This window comes from Oryzias latipes, chromosome 24 (genome assembly GCF_053564925.1).
Source record: "Oryzias latipes strain Hd-rR chromosome 24, Olatipes_Hd-rR_3.1".
Lineage (NCBI taxonomy): Eukaryota > Metazoa > Chordata > Actinopteri > Beloniformes > Adrianichthyidae > Oryzias > Oryzias latipes.
Genome location: NC_136260.1, coordinates 14,050,439 through 14,074,972, shown reverse-complemented (window position 1 = coordinate 14,074,972; position 24,534 = coordinate 14,050,439). Strand labels below are relative to the sequence as shown.

Sequence of the window (24,534 nt, the reverse complement as noted above, 5' to 3'; positions counted from 1 at the left end):
TTCCCCAAAAGGCACATTGTTAACAGTCAAGTGTTATGTCAGAAAGCTGGGTAATGAGGTGCTTGTCTGCAAGCTTTGGTGTTGGGCTTGGATGTAGGGCAGAAACCCAACAGTATGGAAAACATTAGGTTTTCTAGTGTAGTCTACTGTATTATGTTGTATCCAGGGATTCTAAAATATGTTTATTCTAATTAGTCAAGTAGGACCTATGGGATTACATCTCTGCCATAAATTGAAAGGGCGTAAAGACATCAGGCGCGTATTTAGGAACTGAGTGAGGGAAACTTACAACCGTTCTAACGCAATTCTAACCAAGCGACCCCGTATTTTACAGTTGCACAGCTGCAATCCTAACCGAGCAGTGATCCCGTGTGGTCAGATCCTTTTTGCGCGCTCACCTGGATTTAGGCTCATTGTTAAGGGGGCGTTTTTGTCACTTGTAGGGTGGTATTCAAGGGTGTGTTTGTCACTTAGGGGCAGGAACTTTCTGTTTGATCTAATTAGCCAAAATTTGCATGTCTTATCGGTGAGGCAGCGGGGCGGGACTTTAATTTTTCAGAGCGGGGGGGGGCTAACAGGCGCCACTTGAGCTGCATGCGTCTCTCTCTGCCTTTTATCATATTTTATATATAAAGTACTTTCACAACCATAAGGTTAAAGTCTTACATTTTCTCCTAAATGTACAGAGCGGCCCTAATGTGTTTTGTGCGACTTCGGTAAAGAGGACCTAGGAGAGAACAGCATGAGAATGGTACGGAGAGAAGTGAGGACGTGAAAGAAGACCCCCCCCCCCCCCCATAGTACAAAGGTGCAGATAAGAGCATAATGCAGAACAGATGCGTTTGGGAAACTCTGGAAATGCAAACAGACACGATTATGAGGCACGGTTTAAACTGCAAACTATCAGCTACGCGGAGGAACACGGGAATCAAGCAGCTGCAGTTCTGTTAAATTAGATCTTCACAGATTCGGACTTCCTGCTTCAATAACTCTCCTGATCAACGTTCAAATGTGTCAGCAAGTATCTCAATCATTTTGTATTAACACAGAGAGTGAAATACAAAAGCATTTTTAAAGAAAAAAGATCATTTCTATTGCCTTTTAATCAGAATTTTTCATTTCAAGCTGTGAATGCAGAAAGGGCAGCGTGCAGGCTGTCAAGGGACCATCAATAAAGCGCGTACCCTGAGAAACACCATTCTGTAAAATCAATAAACTTTTAAAAAGCAAATACATGTCTATATTTATATGAACTGGTAATGAAGACTCGTCAGCATAGTCATGCTACATTATTATTATTATACTAAATTTTGTTAAAAAGTCAACCTCTATTTTATTGCTTATAGTTTTTAAAATTTAATAGAGATATGAATCATAACATAAATGCACGATAGCTCTGAAGATACTAAAGCTTCTGTCACCAAACCTCCTGTACTGACTAATCATGACCTTATTGTCCTACTGCAATAAAGATTGTCATAATTCATGTTGTTTATTGTTAAAATTATTGAAATTTTAATATTAAAATATTGATCAGATTTGGTCAAAAATGCTCAATAGCTTTGAAGATGCTGTAGTTACTGACACAAAACCTTCTGTACTAACTAATCATGACCTTATTTTCCTACTACAATAAAGATTATGCAAAAAAAATTCTAGCATCTTCAGAGCTATTGAGGATTTTTGACCAAATTGGATCCATTAGTAAATATGAAAAATTCCTAAAAATAAACAAAGTGTTTATTTAATTCTTTATTTTAGTATGACAATAAGGTCATCATTAGTCCGTACAGAAAGTTTGGTGACAGTAGCTTCAGTATCTTCATAACTACTGATATCTTTAGTCATGATTCATATCTAATAAAATTTTAAAAAGTATACTCAACAAGATAAAATAAAGCTGGACTTTCCTACAAAATATTTATTGTAACACAATTATGCTTTTTAATAATTTTACGATTTTTTTTGTGAGGTTATTGATTTTTACACAGTGGTGTTTCACAGTTCACAGAGGTTTCACTTTGTTGACGGTCCCTTGGCAGCCGGCTGCTTCATGTCTGCATTCACAGCTTAAAGCGAACAATTCTGATTAAAAGGCAACGTTGATCAGAAGAGTTATTGAGGCAGGAAGTCCGAATCTGTGAAGATCTTTCTAACTTATCGAACCTCTGCTGCCAGAGAATTTAAAATGATGAATCCATGGTTCGCAAGTGAGAACGCTGGAAAAACAACTCTGACAAGACAAGAAGACGCAGCAGCAGCTGAGTTTCCGCGAAAAGGAAAGGCCTGTGTTGGAAGAACAACTTGAGGCTGAGCGCTGCAACTTCCAGCAGGTGACCGTGAAAAGCTGTCCATCCTCACCCCTTACCAGGAAGTAGGGCCGGCGAGTTACGCTGCACTTTGGGACTGCAGGACTTAAACTTGGCCTGAGGTGTCTGCTTTCACTGTTCTTTGGAGCCGCATGGCAAAGAGACGGACTCTGATGATGAGGAAAGGGAAGCTGGCGTGTCTGATAGAAATGTAGCCCAGCTGTTTCAGATACAGAAGATGAGGACTTTGATGAATGTTAAATGCTGATTGATGACTGAAAAAATAAATCACAACCAAATCAGCTATCTTTTTAAAACACACACCAGCACGTTTCACTGGTATGTCATGTCTGTTAACGTTAAATACAGAAAAAACACTCAAAATTGAAACGGCGCCATTTAATCCAGTGCTGTTGTTTTGTAAGGAGAGGAGGGGGTTATGGAGGGGGTTTGACAATCACAGTTAGAAATTTTGGCTCTTTGTGTCAAACTTGCCCCCCCCCCCCCCCCCCCCCCCCCCCCGTGCGAGGCATACATAGAAAAAAACGGCGGATGTAACGTGGATTAAAACATTAACGAACGCCCCATAACCAAGGTAAGAAAGTTCAGCTGGTTTTTTTGTGCTGTAAATTTTTCTCATGTGAATTTCACTGCATTCGTTACTGTTTTAATGCTTTTAATCCATGTTACAGCCGCCGTTCCTTTTCTATTAAAGCCCCAAAATGAAAGTCCCGCCCCACTGCTTGACATGCAAATTCTAGCCAATCAGATCAACCAGAAAGGTCCCTGCCCCCAAGTGACAAACACACCCCTGAATACCGCCCCGCAAGTGACAAAAACGCCCCCTTAACACTGAGCCTAAATCCAGGTGAGCGCGCAAAAAGGCTCTGACCGCACGGGATCACTGCTCAGTTAGGATTGCAGCCGTGCAATTATAAAATACGGGGTTGCTTGGTTAGAATTGCACCAGCACGGTTGTAAGGTTCACTCACTCAGTTCCTAAATACGCGCGCTCAGTTGTCTTTACGCCCTTTCAATTTATGGCAGAGATGTAATCCCATACCGACCTGTCTTTACCACTTTTCCACTACCATTTGCTTCAGACAGCATGGCTACTGATGTCACTTAACCTTTATCTTCTACATTGGATGCAGTAAAACATTACACCTTCATGTAAAAGTCTTAGAGCTTTTATTTTTTGCACTATAAATAAGCCAAGCCTCAAACTTTATAAATGTACTGCTCTGCACAAAACATTAAAAGTTAAATGAAAGCAATCCCAGTAAAAATCACAAACATAGCATGAAATTAAAATATATAATAAAACTTTTGTCACTTTTGTTTATAGAATTAATGCAGTTTCTAAACTTATTGTTGGATTTTGTTTTTTAGTTTTGCACTCTTACTGAGTTGATCCAGAGACTGACAAAAGTGTCCATCAGGAGGAATGGCATTTATGCATCCACATGGCTTTTCAGAGACCTGGTCACATGAGCCATACGTCTGACACTGGTCACATGACCACAGGTACTGATCCTCACATCTGCACTGGTAACCATAGCTGACAGGAGAACAAACTGCAGACAGATATGGAAAACAAATTTTTCACATAACAGTTTTTTTATGTTTTATGTTCATTTTAATATCTCTATAGAATTTTACAAATGTTTAAATCCTAACACATTCCTAAAGTGTAAATGTTCTGAATACGAGTCTTGTGGCAGTTTTTTCACTGCCACATCATGTTTGCAACAGTGTAGCTTTTTTATTCTTTCTATGACAGTGTCACACAAAAAGTTTGGCAAATTAAATTTGAATTTGCAAATCGCATTTGAAAATGTAGCGGGAGAATAAAACAGGCAGAAAACATAATATGATGTAAAAATATATCAAGATATAAATAAATAAAAAAGGGTTTACGAATCAAATGGAGGATTTCCATGACTTATTTCTATTTTGAGAAAATGTGTCAATTTCCAAATGTGTTTACAAATCATAATATTAATCAACCAATTAACAAATACAGTACAGACCAAATGTTTGGACACACCTTCCCATTCATTTGAATAAGAAGGTGTGTCCAAACGTTTGGTCTGTACTGTATGTGTACAATATATCTTATAATCTACAGCGACTGTCCTGGTCCTTCATACAGTCCTACCTGTAGTAATGTTGGCCCGACTTATCCGTGTGCGTCTGTTCAAGCTGGGTAGATCTGTGAGGTTTCCCAGAATGCTCCTCAGCTTATCTATTACTGTAATGTCTGTGGTGTTCAGCTCAACAGAAAGCCGGTAGTTATAAACAGGTGGGGGGAGCTCTGGAGGGTGACATTCAACACATTATTAATCTGTCATTAAGATTTGGTGGCTTAGTGATTTTCTTTTAGTTACCTGTCATAGATGTTGTTACATCTTCAGTAGTTGTAATGAAATCTGTGGCAACAGAACATTCATCAAAAGTCATGAATCATGCGGATAACAAGTTTTTAATATCAAATTAAATTGAAAACCATTAAAAAAATGTTATTCACCTAAAGGCTTTGCTCAGGGTGGTGGAACACCATAATTGACTTTTTTGTAACCCTTGTGCTATCCTAGGCACTTTAACATTGGGAGTTGGGTCATCTAGACCCACTAGACAGTGTGCTGCACCTGTTTTCTTCAATGATTTGTGAACCTCACTGGTGTCCATGGATTACATGAAATCTTTCCACCTTTATCCACCTTTGTCATGGTAGGAAGAACACGTCAAAGTAAGGGTGGGGTCATCTAAGATAGCACAAGGGTTAAATGTTTTTATCTTGTATTTTGCTGCCATATATGTGTTTATTTCATAGATTTCAGTGGCAACAAAAGATAAATCTTAAGATAATAGAAATATAAAGTAAGCTACTTCATGATAAGAATTAAGGTTCCATATCTGTCATGTTGCTCCCAAAAGACTAAGAAAAGTTTTTAAGTCCCACTCTTGATCACTTGTTAAATCTTTATAAAAAAGACTATAAAAAACATTCAGCTGTTGATGGAAACATGTTACATTTATATAAATTGGAAGTAAAATATGTTGGTTTTAACCTATCGGGTACCTGTCTTAGTTGTGGTCACATCTGCCGCAGTTGTAAAAATTTTAATGGTAACAGAGGGAGAATCTAGAGATATAAACATGCAATGACATGTCAATGAAGCTGTTTATTTATTTATTTATATCTATCTATCTATCTATCTATCTATCTATCTATCTATCTATCTATCTATCTATCTATCTATCTATCTATCTGTCTGTGTGTATATATATATATATATATATATATATATATATATATATATATATATATATATATATATATATATATATATATATATATATATATATACATATATATATATATGTTTCAGCAAAAACATTGTTAAAAGACTTTGCAACAAAAAACAGACCAGTTTTGATTAGTATACATTTAGAAACAAACTGATAGGGTTATTAAGAGGAATTCATCCAGTTACCTGTCATAATTGTTGTTACGTCAGGCGATGTTGTAAATTTTTCAGCGGTAACAGACGGAGAATCTATAGAAATGGTAAGACAATAACAAAATCTAATTGTAAATCTTTTTTTCATGTTGCAGAAAAATTAAAATGACTGATTAGTTTTAATACTGGAGATCAATTTGTAAAATATGTTTAATATTTGTAAAGGAAATGTAAATGTACATTGCAAATGTAAAGGAAAGACAGATGGAAAAAAGTATCAAACATTAAAGTTGAATTCTTAAAACTTCTTTCAGTTAATATAGAGAATCACATAAAGACCAACTTTAATTTGTTACAGTCATATAATTATCATTATTTTTTTCTATGGTGACTTACATGTTGTAAATGTCCTAGGAGTTGTAGTTGGACAAACTGTAAAATCTAAAAAAAGAAAACAGTAAACTGTCAACAAATATTTAGCCAAAGCAGATCATGTTAGGCTTAGAAGAGTTATTATTTATTTGTAGTTTCCAAAAACAAAAAAGAAAATCAGCCAAAGGTCCTATTAAGTTAAACAAAAATTCCATCCTTTGTCAAGTTTTTAGAGGAACATCTTTGCCTTGATGATTGTTGATGCAAAATAGGTTTTGTATAGATGTAACAATATCTACATCTTTGTCCAAAACTGTTAATAGTAATGTTAATAAACCTAATTTGCCATAATTAAATAAAACATTTGGTACAATTAGCAAAATAAATCCAATTCAAACTTCTTACTGTGTTGATCCAGAGACTGGCAGAAGTTTCTGTCAGAAGGAATGGCGTTGATGCATCCACATGAGTCTGCAGAGATCTGGTCACATGCTCCATACATCAGACACTGGTCACATGACCACCGATACTGGTCCTCACAAATGCACTGGTAACCATCTCTGATTGGAGAACAGACTGCAGAGTACTAAGTGAGTAATCTGGACAAAACCTGAGAAGACTCATTCATCCAGAAGTCTTTAGTGAAATATAACTTTTGTTTCTTTCTTGGAAGGTTCAATAATCTGATAGCAGTAAAAGTTATCAAAAGAGTCATGTGGACATTTTTATAAACTTGTTAGATTAAAAATGCTTTATATAAATTTAAATTAGATACAAAACAATCATCTATGATAACTAAACCCAGGGTGACCCATTTAAAAACATGTTTTGCTATAATCCAATAATTCTAAGGCTCAGAAAAAAGACTTACAATCTTAAAATCAATGAAAAAATAAAATTGTCTCTGAAAAACATTTTAAGGGTTAAAAGAATGTGCATAAAATATTATGTATTGATCCTGTCATTAGATTTACCTGTAGAAATGTTGGCCTGATTGATCTGAGTGTCTCCATTGATGCTGAGCGGGTAACTGATGTTTCCCAGAATGCTTCTCATCGTGTTGATTGCTGTCAATAATGTGGTGTTCAGCTCAACAGATAAAAGGTATTTATAAACAGGTGGAGGTACTGTGGGAACACAATCAAAGATACTTATTGGAAACATGCAGCAGTTTATAAAGAGGTTACAATACGTTCTGTTTTCAAATGTTGAGTAATGAAGTGATCTTCCAGTTTTCAGTTACCGGTCATAGATGTGGTCACGCCAGGCGTAGTTATAAATATTTCAGTGGTAAAAGGAGGAGAATCTAAAGACAGAAACATGATTGATTAATTGATTGATTTCAAGCATTGTAGTCAAAGTAATACAGAATTCATACAGATTTATCAAACTAATTACAGCAATAATGAAATGCATGGATTAAAAAAAACAAAGACACACTTAAGTCACATTTGTGCAGTTTACAAATCAACAAGGTCAAACAGTTTTAATATCTGGATTGATAAAAAAATCGTTTGTATGATCAAGATAGCCAGCTTTATGTACAATTCTGATGGCTCATGTTTTAAGTAAAAAGAGAGGATGTAGTGAAACATGCAGATACAATTAAATGTCATTAAAAACTGAATATGTTCATGAGTACCTTAAAGATGAGCAAAAAACTTTTACATGAATGGAAATGTGACATTTAGAATCATTTAAAGGAATTGATAAGGTTCTTATTCATTCAGTTACCTGTCATAGTTGAGGTCACATCTGGCACAGTTGTAACTATTTCAGTGGTAACAGAAGGAGAATCTAAAGACATAAACATCCAGAGAAAACATTCAAAACAGTCAAATTACATTTTTGTTTGAGGCTCTTTTTTTTCATCCAGTTTTGCTCTTACCAGTCATAGTTGTTGTTGAATGTAGCGAAGTTGGAATGAATTCCGTTGGAACCGAAGATGAACCTAAAGACATGAAAAGCGTAAAGACAATTAAACTGGTGAAATGCTGGAATTTAAAATGCTGGATATAGAAGATGAATACTTTCTACCAAAGATAAAAGACAAATATAACAAAAACAAAAAAAACAAATATGGAAGTTAAAATTTAACATCTTCCAATAATTGAAGAGAATTAGATTAGGACCAACATCCAGATATTTTTAGGTTGTTACAGAGTCATATGATTATTATTTACGTGGTGACTTACATGTTGATACTGTAGTAGAAATTGTACTTGAACAATCTGTGGAGTCTTAAAAAAAAAAAATTTAACAACAAATTGATAGGTTTGAAGTATCTTAGGTTGAGCCACAAAAAGGTTTTTTAGTAGTTTGCTTGAAAATTATCTTATGAAATAAATAAAAATTTGTATTTTGCTGATTGTTTTTTTTAAAAGGAAAACAATTTTCATGTTGATCTACTGATGGGAAAAAAAGGAAATTGGATGGATGTAAAAATATCTACATCTTTGTCCAAAACTGCTTACAGCAACAATTATAAACGTAATTTGCCATAATTAAATAAAAACATTTGGTACAATTAGCAAAATAAATCCAATTCAAACTTCTTACTGTGTTGATCCAGAGACTGGCAGAAGTTTCTGTCAGAAGGAATGGCGTTGATGCATCCACATGAGTCTGCAGAGATCTGGTCACATGCTCCATACATCAGACACTGGTCACATGACCACCGATACTGGTCCTCACAAATGCACTGGTAACCATCTCTGATTGGAGAACAAACTGCAGAGCATTAAGTTAGTAATCTGGACAAAACCTGAGAAGACTCATTCATCCAGAAGTCTTTAGTGAAATATAACTTTTGTTTCTTTCTTGGAAGGTTCAATAATCTGATAGCAGTAAAAGTTATTAAAAGAGTCATCTGGACATTTCTATAAACTAGTTAGATTAAAAATGCTTTATATAAATTTGAATTAGATACAAAACAATCATCTTTGATAGCTACACTCAGAGTTACCCATTTAAAATTATGTTTTGCTATAAAACAATATTTCTAAGGCTCAGAATAAACACTTTTGATCTTAAAACCGATGAAATAATAAAATTGTCTCTGAAAAATATTTTATGGGTAAAAGAATGTGCATAAAATATTATGTATTGATCCTGTCATTAGATTTACCTGTAGAAATGTTGGCCTGATTGATCTGAGTGTCTCCATTGATGCTGAGCGGGTAACTGATGTTTCCCAGAATGCTTCTCATCGTGTTGATTGCTGTCAATAATGTGGTGTTCAGCTCAACAGATAAAAGGTATTTATAAACAGGTGGAGGTACTGTGGGAACACAATCAAAGATACTTATTGGAAACATGCAGCAGTTTATGAAGAGGTTACAATATGTTCTGTTTTCAAATGTTGAGTAATGAAGTGATCTTCCAGTTTTCAGTTACCGGTCATAGATGTGGTCACGCCAGGCGTAGTTATAAATATTTCAGTGGTAAAAGGAGGAGAATCTAAAGACAGAAACATGATTGATTAATTGATTGATTTCAAGCATTGTAGTCAAAGTAATACAGAATTCATACAGATTTATCAAACTAATTACAGCAATAATGAAATGCATGGATTAAAAAAAACAAAGACACACTTAAGTCACATTTGTGCAGTTTACAAATCAACAAGGTCAAACAGTTTTAATATCTGGATTGAAAAAAAAATCGTTTGTATGATCAAGATAGCCAGCTTTATGTACAATTCTGATGGCTCATGTTTTAAGTAAAAAGAGAGGATGTAGTGAAACATGCAGATACAATTAAATGTCATTAAAAACTGAATATGTTCATGAGTACCTTAAATATGAGCAAAAAACACTTTTACATGAATGGAAATGTGACATTTAGAATCATTTAAAGGAATTGATAAGGTTCTTATTCATTCAGTTACCTGTCATAGTTGAGGTCACATCTGGCACAGTTGTAACTATTTCAGTGGTAACAGGAGGAGAATCTAAAGACATAAACATACAGAGAAAACATTAAAAACAGTCAAATTACATTTTTGTTTGAGGCTCTTTTTTTTCTTCCAGTTTTGTTCTTACCAGTCATAGTTGTTGTTAAATGTAGCGAAGTTGGAATGAATTCTGTTGGAACCGAAGATGAACCTAAAGACATGAAAAGCGTAAAGACAATTAAACTGGTGAAATGCTGGAATTTAAAAGGCTGGATGTAGAAGATGAATACTTTCTACCAAAGATAAAAGACAAATATAACAAAAACAAAAAGCAAATATGGAAGTTAAAATCTAACATCTTCCAATAATTGAAGAGAATTCGATTAGCACCCAATGCTTCTCGTGTTTATTGCTGTCAATAATGTGTTGTTTAGCTCAACAGAAATCACATCTGTATTAGCAGTTTGTGGATCTTCATAAAAAAAATAAAGCAGGCTGATTAGACACAGTTGGGTGGTAAATAATATGTTTACTGTATATGATTTGTCTTCTTAGTTTTATAGATGTTACCTGTTCCAGATGTGGTCACATCTGGTGTACTTGTAAAGATTTCAGTGGCAGCAGAGGAAAACTCTAAAACATGAAAGACATTGAGAAAAAAAAGAATTGGATTCAAGGGAAATACTTTATGAGACGTTCAACAAGTTAATAACGTTGTCATCAACATAAATTTCATAAAACGCATTTTCCATACAGACATTTTAAAACTTTCCTATTCATAGAATTTATGAAAAGTGTATTTCTATATTTCAGTTACCTGTTCCAGCTGTTGTCACATCTGGTGTAGTTGTAAAGATTTTAGTGGCAGCAGAGGAAAACTCTAAAACATGAAAGACATTGAGAAAAAAACAAATTTGATTTAAAGTGAACATATTTGGGGTGTCGAGTAAATTTCAATCAAGATAAACGTTAAATGTTTCAACCGAGGGTCAATCAAGTTTTAATGGAAATATTTGACATCCATAAAACTTTGAAGTAATAAAGGTTTTATTCTTTCAGGACCTGTCTTAGTTTTGGTCTCAGCTGCTGCAGTTGAAAATATGTCAGTGGTAACAGGAGGAGAATCTAAAGACATGAACATACAGAGAAAAACTTGAGTTAAAGTGAACTTTTTAATAAACCTGTTTATTGAAAGTTAACTTCAAGATCAAAACAAATTTTAGTTTTATTAACTTGAACCAAAATATAAAATAAGAAGAAAACCAAGAAAAAAACATCAGAACAAATGAAAGCTAACCAATTCAGGAAATATATTCCATTTGTACAAAAAATGAAATAAATGAAGAAGGTTTTAAGAGTTGTAATAACCTGTCATAGTTGTGGTCACATCTGGCATGGTTGTAACTATTTCCGTGGTCACAGAAGGAGAATCTAAAGACATAAATATACAGAGAAAAAGATTTTAATGAAGGAAACATTTTGAAATGGCTGTTTATTTGTAAAAACACTATAAGATTAAGACAAATGAAACAAACAGAAAACATAAACAAAGAAATCAGAGACACACATTCAGGTGTTTAAACATTCATATAGATTTTGAATAATTGTGAACATTGTATTCTTTCAGTTACCTTTCATTAATGTGGTCACAGAAGACATTGTTGTAAATATCTCAGTGCTACCAGGAGGAGAATCTAAAGACATAAACATGCCATGAAAAATATTACAATAACATTTAAAACATCACAATACTTTAAAGCCAACAAATTTACAAGTTAATTGAAATATATTTAATTTCTGTAAATATGAAATAAATGAAGATGGTTTTAACTGTTCCAATAACCTGTCATAGTTGAGGTCACATCTGGAGCAGTCGTAGATATTTTAGTTGTAACAGGAGGAGAATCTAAAGACAAATATACAGAGAAAAATTTTTAATGAAGCTGTTTATCTGTAAGTAACAACAAGATTAGAAACATGCTGCAAACCAGAAACAAAAAATGAAATAAAAGACAAATGTTTCAGACGACAGTCTCTCTTTTTTTTAAATAACCCTAACTGTTAAACCAAAAAAAGGCATTTCATACAACAAATTTCCCATTCAGGCTTATTTTAAAACATTCATATTTACAAAATTTTGTTTTCTATGTTTTTTTCCCCTCTACATTTTAGTTACCTGTCAAAGTTGTTGTCACAAATGGTGTAGCTGTAAAGAATTCAGTGACAGCAGTGGATGAAGCTAAAGAAACATTGACATGCAAGAATTAAAAAAGATGTTAAAGGAATTTTCAAAGCTGAATGATCTATCTAAGGTGAGTTTGTTCACATGAACACATGTGGAGAAATAGATCAATCTAATTGTGACATTTTTATAAAGCTGCTAGGTTTTGTACTGAAAACATAATTTCTGCCGATAGTAAAGAAAGAGAAATAAAACACATTTTCTTGCAAACATTCTCTCTGGAGAATCACATTTTAGACTAATATTCAGGTATTAAATTCTCTCTTTACAAAGTATCATCTTTTTTGTTTTTCTTTATTGTAACTTACATGTTAGGGATGGAACAAGTGTTGTAGATGGACAAACCGTAGGATCTAAAAAAGAAATCACAGTGGGGTTAGCAAAAATATAAAAAAAAAAGATGCTAACTTTACATCAAGTTGCATCGACAAGATTGCATAATTAATTATTTATTTGTTTATTGAAGTTTCAATATAAAATCACACCATGCCTACATTCAAAAGAAACTTATGATGAGTATTTTCGGTATGACATTCTTGATAACCAATAAAAAAAATCACAAAAGACAGATGTCTGTGTGCAGAAACACGTGACTGCAGATTTCAAGTGTTCCCAAAAGTTCAAATCTGGATTGAATATCTCTGACAGACCATAATACTTACTGTTCAGCTCTGATTGACAGAACTGTCCATCTGTAGGAACAGCCTTAATGCATCCACACGTGCTGCCTTCATCACATTTCCCATAGGTGGCGCACTTGTCACACAGCCACAGGAAGTTCCTCTCACATCTGCACTGAATGTTTGATTCAGCTGGACTGCAAACTGCAGGAAGACATGTTGTCTAACACAGAAATACAGCAACTAGACTTCAAGAAATAGAAATATTTCTTCTCACCTGTGGTGACATCAGCATCTGAAATGTTTACGTCAGAGCTGATTTGACGAGGGAAAGTGAGGTTTGCAAAGTTGCTCCTCAACTGTTCTGCGTCCTCCATGTTGATCTGAATGTCCAAACGGTATTGGTAAACGGAAACTGTGGAAAAGGATCAGACAAGAACGAGTTCATGGTAAACTGTTAAACATAAATACACTTCTATGACAGAGTACGTGTGTGACGACAGGTTAGGATTTTTCCTTTTTCTCAAATCTGGCCTTGATATCAAATTTTACAAACTAGCAAATGGCAGAAGTTTAACTTTTAGTGAGATCTCACCTGACTTTGGCTGACAGAATGACCCGTCCAGTGGTACTTTGTTGATGCATCCACATGTGCTGTCAGTGATCTCACCACAGGCTCCATAGGAGAAGCAGCTTGAACTAGGCCAAGCATACTGATCCTCGCATCTGCACTCAATGTTAGTGCCATTTATGTAGCACACTGGGAAAAAACAACACAACTATCAGTAATGATACTCAATTTATTCCCACCGTTTGGATCAGGAAGCAACAGACTGTTACCTAATGATTGCTGACTCATTTACAAGAAACAGTTCCTTAACAGGGGCTGCACGGTGGAGCAGTGGTTAGCACTCTTGCCTCACAGCAAGAAGGCCCCCGGTTAAAGTCCTGGCTGGGGGACCTGAAAAACTACAGCAATGGGGGACATTTCTGTGTTGAGTTTGCATGTTCTCCCCATGCATGCCGGGTTTTCTCCAGGTTCTCCGGGTTCCTCCCACTGTCCAAAAACATGCTCAATTGGCAACTCTAAATTGTCCCTAGGAGTGAGTGTGAGAGTGAATGGATGTGTGATATGTGGCCCTGCAGCAGACTGGCGACCTTCCAGGGTGTCCCCTGCCTTTGCCCATAAGTGGCCCTGTGGCCGAAGAAGATGAATGAATGAGTTCCTTAACCCTTTTGCTATCCTAGACACTTTGACATTGGGAGTTGGGTCATCTAGACCCACTAGATAGTGCACTGAACCTTTTTTCTTCAATGATTTGTGATCTTCATTGGTGTCCATGGATTACATGAAATCTTTCCACCTTTATCCACCTTTGTCATGGTAGGGAGAACACGTCAAAATAAGGGTGGGGTCATCTAAGATAGCACAAGGGTTAACAGAGTGGTTTGATCACCTTTATAAATGTGCTGGTTGTCTTGTCTGTTTACAGTAGCTGTGGGTCGTTGCCATGTTTGCTTCCCCAAGTCATCTTTATGTCCGTATCTGCCATTACATATTATTTTGGAGCAGTGGAGCTTATTAGGAACGTGCAGGTCATGAATGAGGAAAACACTGCCTTTGTTTCTTGTTTTCAGTTACTGATTCAACTTTAATGATGGTTCCCATATTTATAAAAGCCGTTTCCAACTAAAAACACCATCAACGTTTGGTTTTGTAGAATATAGCAAAAAGCTGAAACTGAAACACAATTTACAAACTATAGAAAAGCTTGTAGATTTTGAGAAATTAATATTTTTGACAGAAATATCTTCAAGGAATTCATAGAACCTTGAACATTTGTGTTCCAACTACTGAACTGTCTGCAGATGGAGACACACCAGCAAATGATGGGGCTTGAGCTTTCAGGTTAGGAGGTGATCAAGAATCAGAAAATAGACTTGAATTCTGATTTTCTGCTCTGCACCAGTAAAATCAACAGCACTAATAGAAAGCACTCTGAGCCACTGTGCTGCTGTAACATACCTTGTGGGACTTGCAGACAAAGTAAAACACGCCTGTTTACTCTATACACGTTATTCATGGTTGTGTCTTGACCTTAAACCCTACACAGCACATTGGATTTCCCATCGAAGACCAAACTATTCTCTGCCATATGACTCTACCCCATCAGGCACCTCAAATTAGGAGGTAATTGACGTTTTGACCTGAATGGAGAGACAAATGTCAGCTTCATAATCCCTGAAAATCTAAAGTCATAAAATATGATTCAACTGTTGAGATTCTGATTTCATTCCATTTTTGTGAATATAATTATGGATAGATCACTACGGGACCCCCACATGAACTGTGACTTCTGTCTTTTTTTTTTTTTCAAACATCTGTAAAACATAAGGATCATCTGCTTAAATAATGAATTTGAAGGGTTTTTATTCTGGTCCCGGATTTTTGGTCAATGACACCTATTACATTTCGATGATGGCAGCTGCTGGCTGCAATGTCCTTGACCTGACCGCACCTTTTGAGACTGAACCAATGCATCGTCCTTGTACAGCGGCGCCATAGCCAGGTGAGTGGAACCCTTGTGCTATCCTAGGCACTTTAACGTTGGGAGTTGGGTCATCTAGACCCACTAGACAGTGGGCTGAACCTTTTTTCTTCAATGATTTGTGAACCTCACTGTTGTCCATGGATTACATGAAATCTTTCCACCTTTATCCACCTTTGTCATGGTAGGAAGAACACGTCAATAGCCGCGGTTACATGGGCAGAATATCTTGATCGGATCAATGGTAGGGTTAAAATTCACCCGTGCACATGGGCACAGAAAACATTTTTCCGATTAGAACAAACGTTCCCATGGCTCACACTTTCGTTCGGAATGAATCATCTGGGCATGCGCAGTAGTGTAAAATCACCCGGATGCGGAACTAGGTCCCGTTGTAAACAAACCGCTGCCACAGAGAGACAGCATGTGCTGCAGCTCCGTAATACGAGACGATTTTCCAAACGGGCTTTTATTAATGTCATGAATATTATGAAGCGCCTGTTCGCTCATCGTTATATTTAATACGTGTGATCAGTGCTGTTTTGTGAATGAAACAGAGCTGGAAAAAGGCTGAAGACAGGCTAACACGGGCTAACAACATTAGCCTTGATGGACACAAAATCCAGGACTGTGCGAGAAACGCAGCAATAAATGTATGGAAATAACATCAGCCTTTATTTTGTCGGGACACAACTGGAAACACAAATCCACGTGACACCACGCGGCCTTTATTTCTGCTCTGAAAAGTTCACACAGACCGCCCCAAAGCCACTCTGTGAGCTAGCGGCCCGAGCTCTGTTCGAACACGGTTCCTCCTGAGTCCTGCAGCCGCTAACCCAGAGCGGCGGGACGGCTCGCAATCTGAATTCTCCCACACATAACAAAACGCACACGTAAAAAAGCATCCTCCCCCCTCGGACACACAATTATTAATCCAGCTCCTCTGTTCACTCGGGTGCCAGTGGACTGAGTGAGCATCGGGGGGCACGAAGCGCTACTTCCCTGCATCTCCTTCGTGAGGGGTGAAAGAGAGGGGAGAGCCAGCGGGGCGAGAGCGGAGCGGCACTTTTCACGGGGCCTCCGAAGAGCTGGTCGGTCCCGTATGAGCTCCAAAGCTTTCTCACAGCCAAACACCGTCTATGCATGACGTAACCCAGAGCAGCAGTGACACACGATCGGAATGACCGTTTACATGCTCCACGATCGGATAAACGTTGGTATAACCCACCTATCTCGATCGGAAAGAAATTCTGATCCGAACGAGTCTGACCGGGGCAGAGTATTCTGAAGGGCGCGTTTACATGACGCATTTTCTTTCCGATCAGGCGTTCTTTCCGATTACTTTTGCCCATGTAAACGCGGCTAATGTTAGGGTGGGGTCATCTAAGATAGCACAAGGGTTAAAGGGCACGCTGGGGAAAAAAGGTCATAGCAAACACGTATGCTACACATAAGGTAAGTAAGGGTGAAGTGGGTGAGACGATTTTTTTTTGTGTGGGCATCCTATGAGCACTTACATGTGCACACCCTGTGTGTGCAACATTGGAGCCAGTTCCCACACCTTACTAATATCATTGTAAAATATCGTTAGGGCATTGTACAACAGTACAATAGTATTTCATAAGTGCTTGCAACTTATATTAGCCTTACAGGAACTTCACAATGCACTTACTACATGTCTGACAATCATTTTTATGATGTCTCTGCACTCCTCTTAAGATCTAGCCACTCCTCTCTACGACCCTCTATGGGCCCAGACAACCCAAGGAATTCTACTTCATCCAACAAACTCAATCACTGAAACGTCAATCCACGTGTTCCTTCAAGATCTGAGCTCCAGCCTTTAGGAGATTGAACTTTATGTTCAACCCTGCCAGTCAAATCCTGTACTGTTAGTGAGAATGACATAGTTTGTAATGCCTGAAATGTTTACCTGTGGTTAGGACAATCTGTGTGATGTTCACTGAAGGACCCAAAGTCAGGATAAATTGGCCAGTCCTCAGGAAGTTCCTCAGGTTCTCCAGTGTTCTGCTGTCTGTCAGATTCACCTCCACATCAACTTCATACTCGGCTTTATCATCCTGCACTGAAACATCAATTTGATACAATTCAACATTAGTACACTTTTTCCTATAACAGAGAGACTGCCATAAATGTGTGTACTAAGTAACCCAATGAGTCCTTAAACATCTGTCCCCTTCCTTTTTTTTTGAAATATGTTTTTGTTGTTGAATGAGCAAATACAGAGGCAATTACTACTTTCACAAAACAAGTACCTCAAAGGCTTGAAATCATCTTTAACACTTTCGTTTCCTTTGGCTGAAGTTTTTATTTCCTTACAAATATAAGTCAGAAGAATTTTTACCGCCTCCAGGCTGTACACAAGCCTGCTGCAATTCTGTTATCTCAAACTGGTAAAGGATCAAACATTAAACCACATTTAGCAAGAATACATTGTTTTTTTCTATTCTGGTTGTGCAAATTGTCATGCAAACTTGCACTGGCTCTCTTTTGATTTTAATATTTGTCTTACTTGGACTTTGACAAAAAAAAAGCTTGTATTTTTTTTTTAATTTAAATGTTCTCTTCGAATCAAATCACATACTTTGTGTCAGAAACAAACGAAACAACTTACAGCTGGCATGACTTTTAACTTCTTAAGAGAAGACCCGAGCTTAACACTAAGCTAACCTTCCACATATGTGGCCACAGGACACCATTTAAGGAGAATTCAGAATTTTGTGATGTCCACAAATGTAGACACCAGGTCTTAAGAAGTTAAAGAATAAGTTGTTGTTGTAAAAAGTTATGTTTTTTACATCAAAACTGCTAAACTAAAATAATAATGAGCCATGAGCATGATATTTATGGAGCAATAAATATTTCAACGCTGGAGTGGGAGGTTTTTAAGTCAGCTGAGCAATAATCTCAGTAATAGTCACACAGAATAATTGTTTCAATATATTTTCATGAAAAAAGACTGACCTGAGTAATATTGTAAGGGGTCTGAAAACTCAGAAAAAGATTTTTTCTCTCCAAAAAGTCAGTTGAATGGGAGATTTTATAAATCTGTAAAATGTGTAAATGAATAGAATAGATGCAAACTGGAAATGTGGAAGTGCTTCAAATATAGAATAGAATTTATCATTTAGTGTATTTAGTGAATATTAATTTGTGGGAACAAGATAATAATTTGTGGGAACGAGATATATTTTATTTTTTCCATGTCAGGACACGGGCTCCATACCAAAGGACGTTTTTTTCATTAAAATGGAAAATTGAGGTCAGTTAGAATTCACCTTATCTGACTTACACTAAATTGGATCCATGTTTTTTTATCTTCCCAAACTGTTTTGTAAACACTATCTCCCATTGTAATGTTTATTTTTTTTAAAACAGAAATCTAGATTTCACTGTCGATTATTTCTCACTCTCACCTTCACGTTTTACCCGCCTGTTAGGTAATCCAGGTTCATCGTGGTCTTGCTGGTGCAAAAGAAAGAACTGTTATTACAACTACAACACTGGCTTTATTTATACAGGAAAACAATCAGATGTTGGGTGGTATACAGTAAATAATCATTTACCTGTGAGACCTGAACTGACAGTTCACTGAAATTCTGTGTTTCCACAACCAACAGCATCAACAGAAGAACGAAGGTCAAGTTACTCTTAGTTTTTGCCATTCCTTCAAACAGAAAGTGAAAGAAAAAAGAAAACAGGTAAAAACGGACAATGCTATTGTGGATTTTTTCTTTTTTTTATATGTTTTTAATAACTCAGAGGTGTCCAAGAACATGTTTTACATATTAAAAAGTTCTGCATAATCTTTATCTGTTGAATTCTCAAAATATAATTAGAATCCTGTAATTTTCATACATGCCCCAAAGTCATGATTTACTTGCCAAAGTAAACAGCTCAGTGTATCTTTTCACAAATCAGACACCTTTAACAAAATAAACCAAATAGTAGAACCAATTGAAACTGACCTAACCTGTCTAATTGCAATTTATTGAACATTTATGTAGCATAGTACTGAGCTACTACCAAAAAAAAAAACCTTAACTTTTAACATTGAAGGTCCAGGTAATCCTGGAAAGAACAAAAGACAACACAAAAGGTAAAAGTTTGCTGTTCTTTTATTAAATCATATTTTTTTATTGATCACTCAGACTGATCCTCTACATCATCAGGAAAATCAGCTTTCTCCTTTCAGTTTCTGCAAACAAGCTCTTTGTGCAGGCACTTTTTATCTCTAGGTCTATTTGCTGAAAAACAAGGCTGTTATCCTTCAGAGTCCATCCTCCATAGAAGATCCAAACTTCTGCTGCTCATCACATTTTAAGACAGCAACCTGTTCAGATGTGGGCTGGCTACCTGCATGGTCAACTCAAAGTTATCTTCCTGCATCCACGTCAACATGCCTTACCTATCACTATCTGATCATTGCTGACTGGTGGTACGCAGCAAAAGATCACATGTAAACTCTTCAGCTCTGTCATTTACAACGTTGGATCAGGAGACCCGACTCTACACCCAGCTGCCTCATTCAGTCTTATATTGAAGGGGGTGACCTCCTCTAAGCAGACAAACCCCAAAGAGCCATACAAAGCCATAACAGCCAAGTAAGCAGCAGTGACAGGCTGAGGAAATGCTCTTCTTGCACTGTCATTTTGTGTGATATGTATGTGCCTGTAAGATGTCTGTGGGATGCCCACAAAATTGCATCTCACCTACTTCAATCTACTTCACCTTATAATGTTTGTTAAGTTTGTTTTATTCTGCCTTATTGTCTATTTTCTTTATTTTGCTCCTGAACATTGATTTGGAGGATTGTTCCAGGTAGGATCAACTCTACAGCTGCAGGGGGTAGTATAAGGAAAATGTGAATCCTAATCTACCAGGCAGGTAGATGGGAAGAGGTATTTAACCAGGTGACAGTGTGCAGGTGAGGGTTTTGTCTGGCAGTCATGGTGAGCTGAGCAACAAACATTTCAATGCTTGGATGACTTCGGTGAAGCCATTGGTATGTTTATTTCAATTTCATTTATATTCTGATATTTGTGGGAACATTATTCAACAAGTAAAATAGTTAAATGGCACAATATTTGCAAAAAATGTTTAAAATAACAGTACATTTCTGACAAACATTTCTGATATCTGTTTAATTATTTTCTGTTTTATTTCAAGGTTATCAAGCTCTCATCCATTCTTTGTTGAAAATAAAAAGAAGTTAAAATGAGTGGAGTTGTCCAGCGTCCTCCGTTGTCTCCTGAGCCATTCGAGTTGGGCAGCATTGAAAATGAAAAGAAATAACTCGACAATGTTGTTCAACAACCTGTTGTAAGCCCATAGATAAATGCGTATTAACTAGGGGTGTATCGATGAAGCGATTTCTATTTGTACGATTCAACCAGATCAATCTGTCTGAGGTAGGATCAAATGCAGTTTCAAAATGAAATTAATCAATAATCGAATTTGCAAAACATCAATTGGATTGAGGCATAGTAGGCTTGTTTTACTATAACGTAAAAACGACCACGTACAAAATCCTTTCAAGTTTTTGTCTTTCTTCTTCTTCTATGGTTGAGGAAGGGCTATACCACCTCCAATAGTTCCTGTTGTGCTTTGCGACCCCAATGACTGGCTGTTGGGTTATTGTTATCATTTGAAATGATCACATAAAAAAAAAACAAAAAAAACAAGCATCTACAATACCAAATCAGCATCAACAATTTTTTTATCGCAATACAAGGAATCTGGAAATCTTCACCTGAACTGTTCAGTACCTAAGTATTTATCTCTGAATCACTCTGGTTGGATTTTTAGCTAAAGATGTCCTGGATCCATTCAGGGAATCGGATTGTTGAAAATGAACCAAGATCGACTAGGCATAGTATGATCAACCACAAATTATGATATGAATCGAATCGTTAAAACGACATGTTGGCTTTTTGTGATCACTGGGTTGTCTATGATCTTAAAATTTTGTGCAGACCACCTGCGTGCCCCGTATAAATGTGCCCATTTTACACCACCAACAGCCCATATCCACCAGTAAGAGTAGTAGTGACTAAGGCCTAATGTAACCATGTTCAACCCTGGGTGTGCAGAAAGAGGAATTTTTCTCACACTTAGTTGTTGGCTATGGAATGTCACTCACACTAGTTTACAAGAATCGCAAAGGAGGTTTAGAACACACCATTACAGAATAATTGTTCAGTTTTTATAACTTACCAAGAACTACTTGCTAGTACTAGACTATACTAACGTTGCAAGTACAGTCATCACTTCTATTAAGCTGCTTAAAAGTACAGTATTCCTCCGTTATTGGCGGGATTTAGGGACCAGAGACACTTCAAAGCCACGAATATGCCCCCCACCCCCGTCACATATCCTTACTCATCAAAATTTGAACCATTTCTTAGAGAACATTGGAATATTGCTCAACATAGAGTTGTTGTTTTTTATTCAGAGCAATTGACTGTACTGCAGCATACTTTATGACCCACATTGGTAAAGTGTCTCTCTGTGTCTTAAAACCAGAAGTCTGTGCTTCCTCCTTAATCAGTTAGTGTAAGTGCGAGAGTCCTACAGTGCGATTTGAGCGCGTCAGACGCAAAAGTCTCATACAAGCGTCTTGAGTTGTCTGAGCCTTTGTGATGAACCAGGGGAGTCAGGTGACTGAAAAGAAATCTGCGAAACATGTATGGCGTTTCATCTCTGCCATAAAGTGAAAGGGCGTAAAGACAACTGAGCGGCGTTTTCAGGAACAGAGTGAGTGAATCTTACACCTGCGCAGGCGCAATTCTACCCGAGCGACCACACATTTTACAACTGCACGCCTGCAATCCTAACTGAACCGTGATCTTGGTGCCGTCAATTCTCCTTTGTGCGCTTGCTTGGATTTGCGCTCAGTGTTAAGGGGTGTTTTTCTCACGGCAGTAACCGTTCTGGTTGTTCAGATTGGCTGAAATTTGCATGTCAAATCCAGCGAGGCAGCGGGGCGGGACTTTCTTTTAGAGGCTTTAATAGAAAAGAAACTGTGGCTGTAACGTGGATTAAAACGGTGACAAATGCAGTGATTTTCACACGAGAAAAACTTACAGCACGAAAAACCCGCTGCACTTTCTTACCTTGGTCTTGGTTGAGGTTTTAATCCACGTTACATCCGCCTCTAAAAGCCTCTAACACAAACAGGGGTGGCAAACAAGTTTGACACAAAAGAGCCGAAATTCTTAACTGTGATAGTCAAAGAGCCACGCATTGACCTGCCAGACACACACACACAAACACGCAATTAAAGCCATATTATTTCTCATAACACACTCCTTTACTTACAATACAACAGCACTGGATTAAACGGCGCCGTTTCAGTTATGAATGTTTTTTTCTGTATTTAACGTGAACACATACCGGTGAAACGTGCATGCTGGTGTGTGTTTTACAAAGGCAGTGAGCGCAAAAATGAGTTAGTTGTGATTTATTTTAATTTTTTTTCAGTTATCAATCAGCATCCAAAAATCCATCAAAGTCCTCATCTTCTGTATATGAAATGAAGCCGGATAACATTTCTATCAAACACGCCAGCTTCCCTTTCGTCATCGTCAGAGTCCGTCTTTTTGCCGTGCGGCTCCAAAAAACAGTGAAAGCAGACGCATCAGGCCAGGCTTTAGTCTTACAGTCCAAAAGTGTGGCGTAATTCGCCCGGCGCTTCCTCCCAGCAAAAGGAGGGGAGGATGGACAGCTTTTCATTGCAGCCGGCTCGCTGCTCTGATTGCATTCACAGCTTGAGGCGAACAATTCTGATTAAAAGGCAATAAAAACAATCTTTTTTCTTTAGAAATTGTGGTTCACTCTCTGTGTCAATACAAAATGATTGAGATACTTGCTGACACATTTGAACGTTTATCAGAAGAGTTATTGAGGGCGGAAGTCTGAATCTGTAAAGATCTTTCTAACTTTACCGAACTGCAGCTGCTCTATTCCCATGTTCCTACGCGTAACTGATAGCTTGAAGTTTAAACTGTGCTTCATAATCATGTTTCTTTGCATTTCCAGGGTTTCCAAAACAAAGTTGTTCTGCATTATGCACATTTCTGCACCTTTGTACTATGGGGGGTCTCCTTTCCCGTCCTCACCTCTCTCAAGCTGTTCTCTCCTAGATCCGCTTTACCAGTCACACAACAACACATTAGGGCGCTCCGTACATTTTGGAGAAAATGTAAGACTTCTGCCTTATGGTTGTGAAAGTACTGTATATAGAAAATGTGATAAAAAGCAGAGAGCCGCATGCAGCTTAGGAGCCGCCTGTTAACCCCCCCCTGCTCTGAAAAATGAAACTCCCGCCCCGCTGCCTCGCCGCATTTGACCAGCAAATTTCTGCCAATCAGAGCAACCAGAAAGGTTACTGCCCCCAAGTGACAAACACACCCATGAATACCGCCCCCCAAGTGACTAAAACGCCCCCTTAGCACTGAGCGCAAATCCAAGCAAGCGCGCAATGAAGAATTGACCGCGCAAAATCACGACTCAGTTAGGCGTGCAGATGTAAAATACGGGGTCGCACGGGTAGAATTGCGCCTACGTGGTTGTAAGGTTCACTCACCCAGTTCCTGAACACGCCCGCTCAGTGGTCCTTACGCCCAATTACTTTATGGCAGAGATGAAAAGCAATAAACATGAAACTGTCAATATTTTTTTACCAAGTCAACTACTAACAATAAAACACTATTTGCAATTGAAGTCATTTATAAAAATCAAATTACATATTATTACATATAAAAATCAATAATGAACAAATAAAACCAGAACTGATTTCCCCCCTCGGTTTGCAAAAGACAAGTAATGTTGTTTATTGTTTTTTTAAAGTAAATATTAAAAAAAAACTTCTACAATTGCAAAGATTTAGATGTGGATCATGCTTTTGCTAAATAGCTATAAAAATAAAAAAAAATAGCCAGTTCACCAAAAGATTAAAGCATAAAGATTAAAGCATCAAGCACCAGAAAAGTCATCGTCTCACCATATCTTTTCAGGCTGTCTTCTGCTCCCACGTTTTGCTGAGCAGCCACTCCAAA

At 37.2% G+C, this 24,534-nt stretch overlaps 1 protein-coding gene across 1 annotated transcript in view; it reads right to left on the bottom strand.

Moving 5' to 3' along the window:
• The window catches only part of LOC101175121 (uncharacterized), a 33,658-nt gene extending 9,124 nt beyond the window's left edge, over nt 1-24,534 (bottom strand). The window contains exons 1-32 of the mRNA XM_078942695.1: nt 24,480-24,534; nt 19,042-19,142; nt 18,892-18,940; nt 17,388-17,540; nt 13,501-13,665; nt 13,183-13,320; nt 12,948-13,109; nt 12,594-12,638; nt 12,220-12,282; nt 11,887-11,949; nt 11,675-11,737; nt 11,412-11,474; nt 11,106-11,168; nt 10,861-10,923; nt 10,614-10,676; nt 10,192-10,254; nt 10,038-10,100; nt 9,545-9,607; nt 9,276-9,428; nt 8,708-8,878; nt 8,344-8,388; nt 8,037-8,099; nt 7,883-7,945; nt 7,392-7,454; nt 7,123-7,275; nt 6,554-6,724; nt 6,173-6,217; nt 5,810-5,872; nt 5,395-5,457; nt 4,700-4,741; nt 4,471-4,626; nt 3,716-3,886 (exon numbers count right to left, since the gene is read on the bottom strand). Of these exons, the coding sequence (XP_078798821.1) occupies nt 3,716-3,886; nt 4,471-4,626; nt 4,700-4,741; nt 5,395-5,457; nt 5,810-5,872; nt 6,173-6,217; nt 6,554-6,724; nt 7,123-7,275; nt 7,392-7,454; nt 7,883-7,945; nt 8,037-8,099; nt 8,344-8,388; nt 8,708-8,878; nt 9,276-9,428; nt 9,545-9,607; nt 10,038-10,100; nt 10,192-10,254; nt 10,614-10,676; nt 10,861-10,923; nt 11,106-11,168; nt 11,412-11,474; nt 11,675-11,737; nt 11,887-11,949; nt 12,220-12,282; nt 12,594-12,638; nt 12,948-13,109; nt 13,183-13,320; nt 13,501-13,665; nt 17,388-17,540; nt 18,892-18,940; nt 19,042-19,140 (2,863 nt within the window). The 5' untranslated portion in view covers nt 19,141-19,142; nt 24,480-24,534. The remainder of the gene's footprint in view (nt 1-3,715; nt 3,887-4,470; nt 4,627-4,699; nt 4,742-5,394; nt 5,458-5,809; nt 5,873-6,172; nt 6,218-6,553; nt 6,725-7,122; nt 7,276-7,391; nt 7,455-7,882; nt 7,946-8,036; nt 8,100-8,343; nt 8,389-8,707; nt 8,879-9,275; nt 9,429-9,544; nt 9,608-10,037; nt 10,101-10,191; nt 10,255-10,613; nt 10,677-10,860; nt 10,924-11,105; nt 11,169-11,411; nt 11,475-11,674; nt 11,738-11,886; nt 11,950-12,219; nt 12,283-12,593; nt 12,639-12,947; nt 13,110-13,182; nt 13,321-13,500; nt 13,666-17,387; nt 17,541-18,891; nt 18,941-19,041; nt 19,143-24,479) is intronic.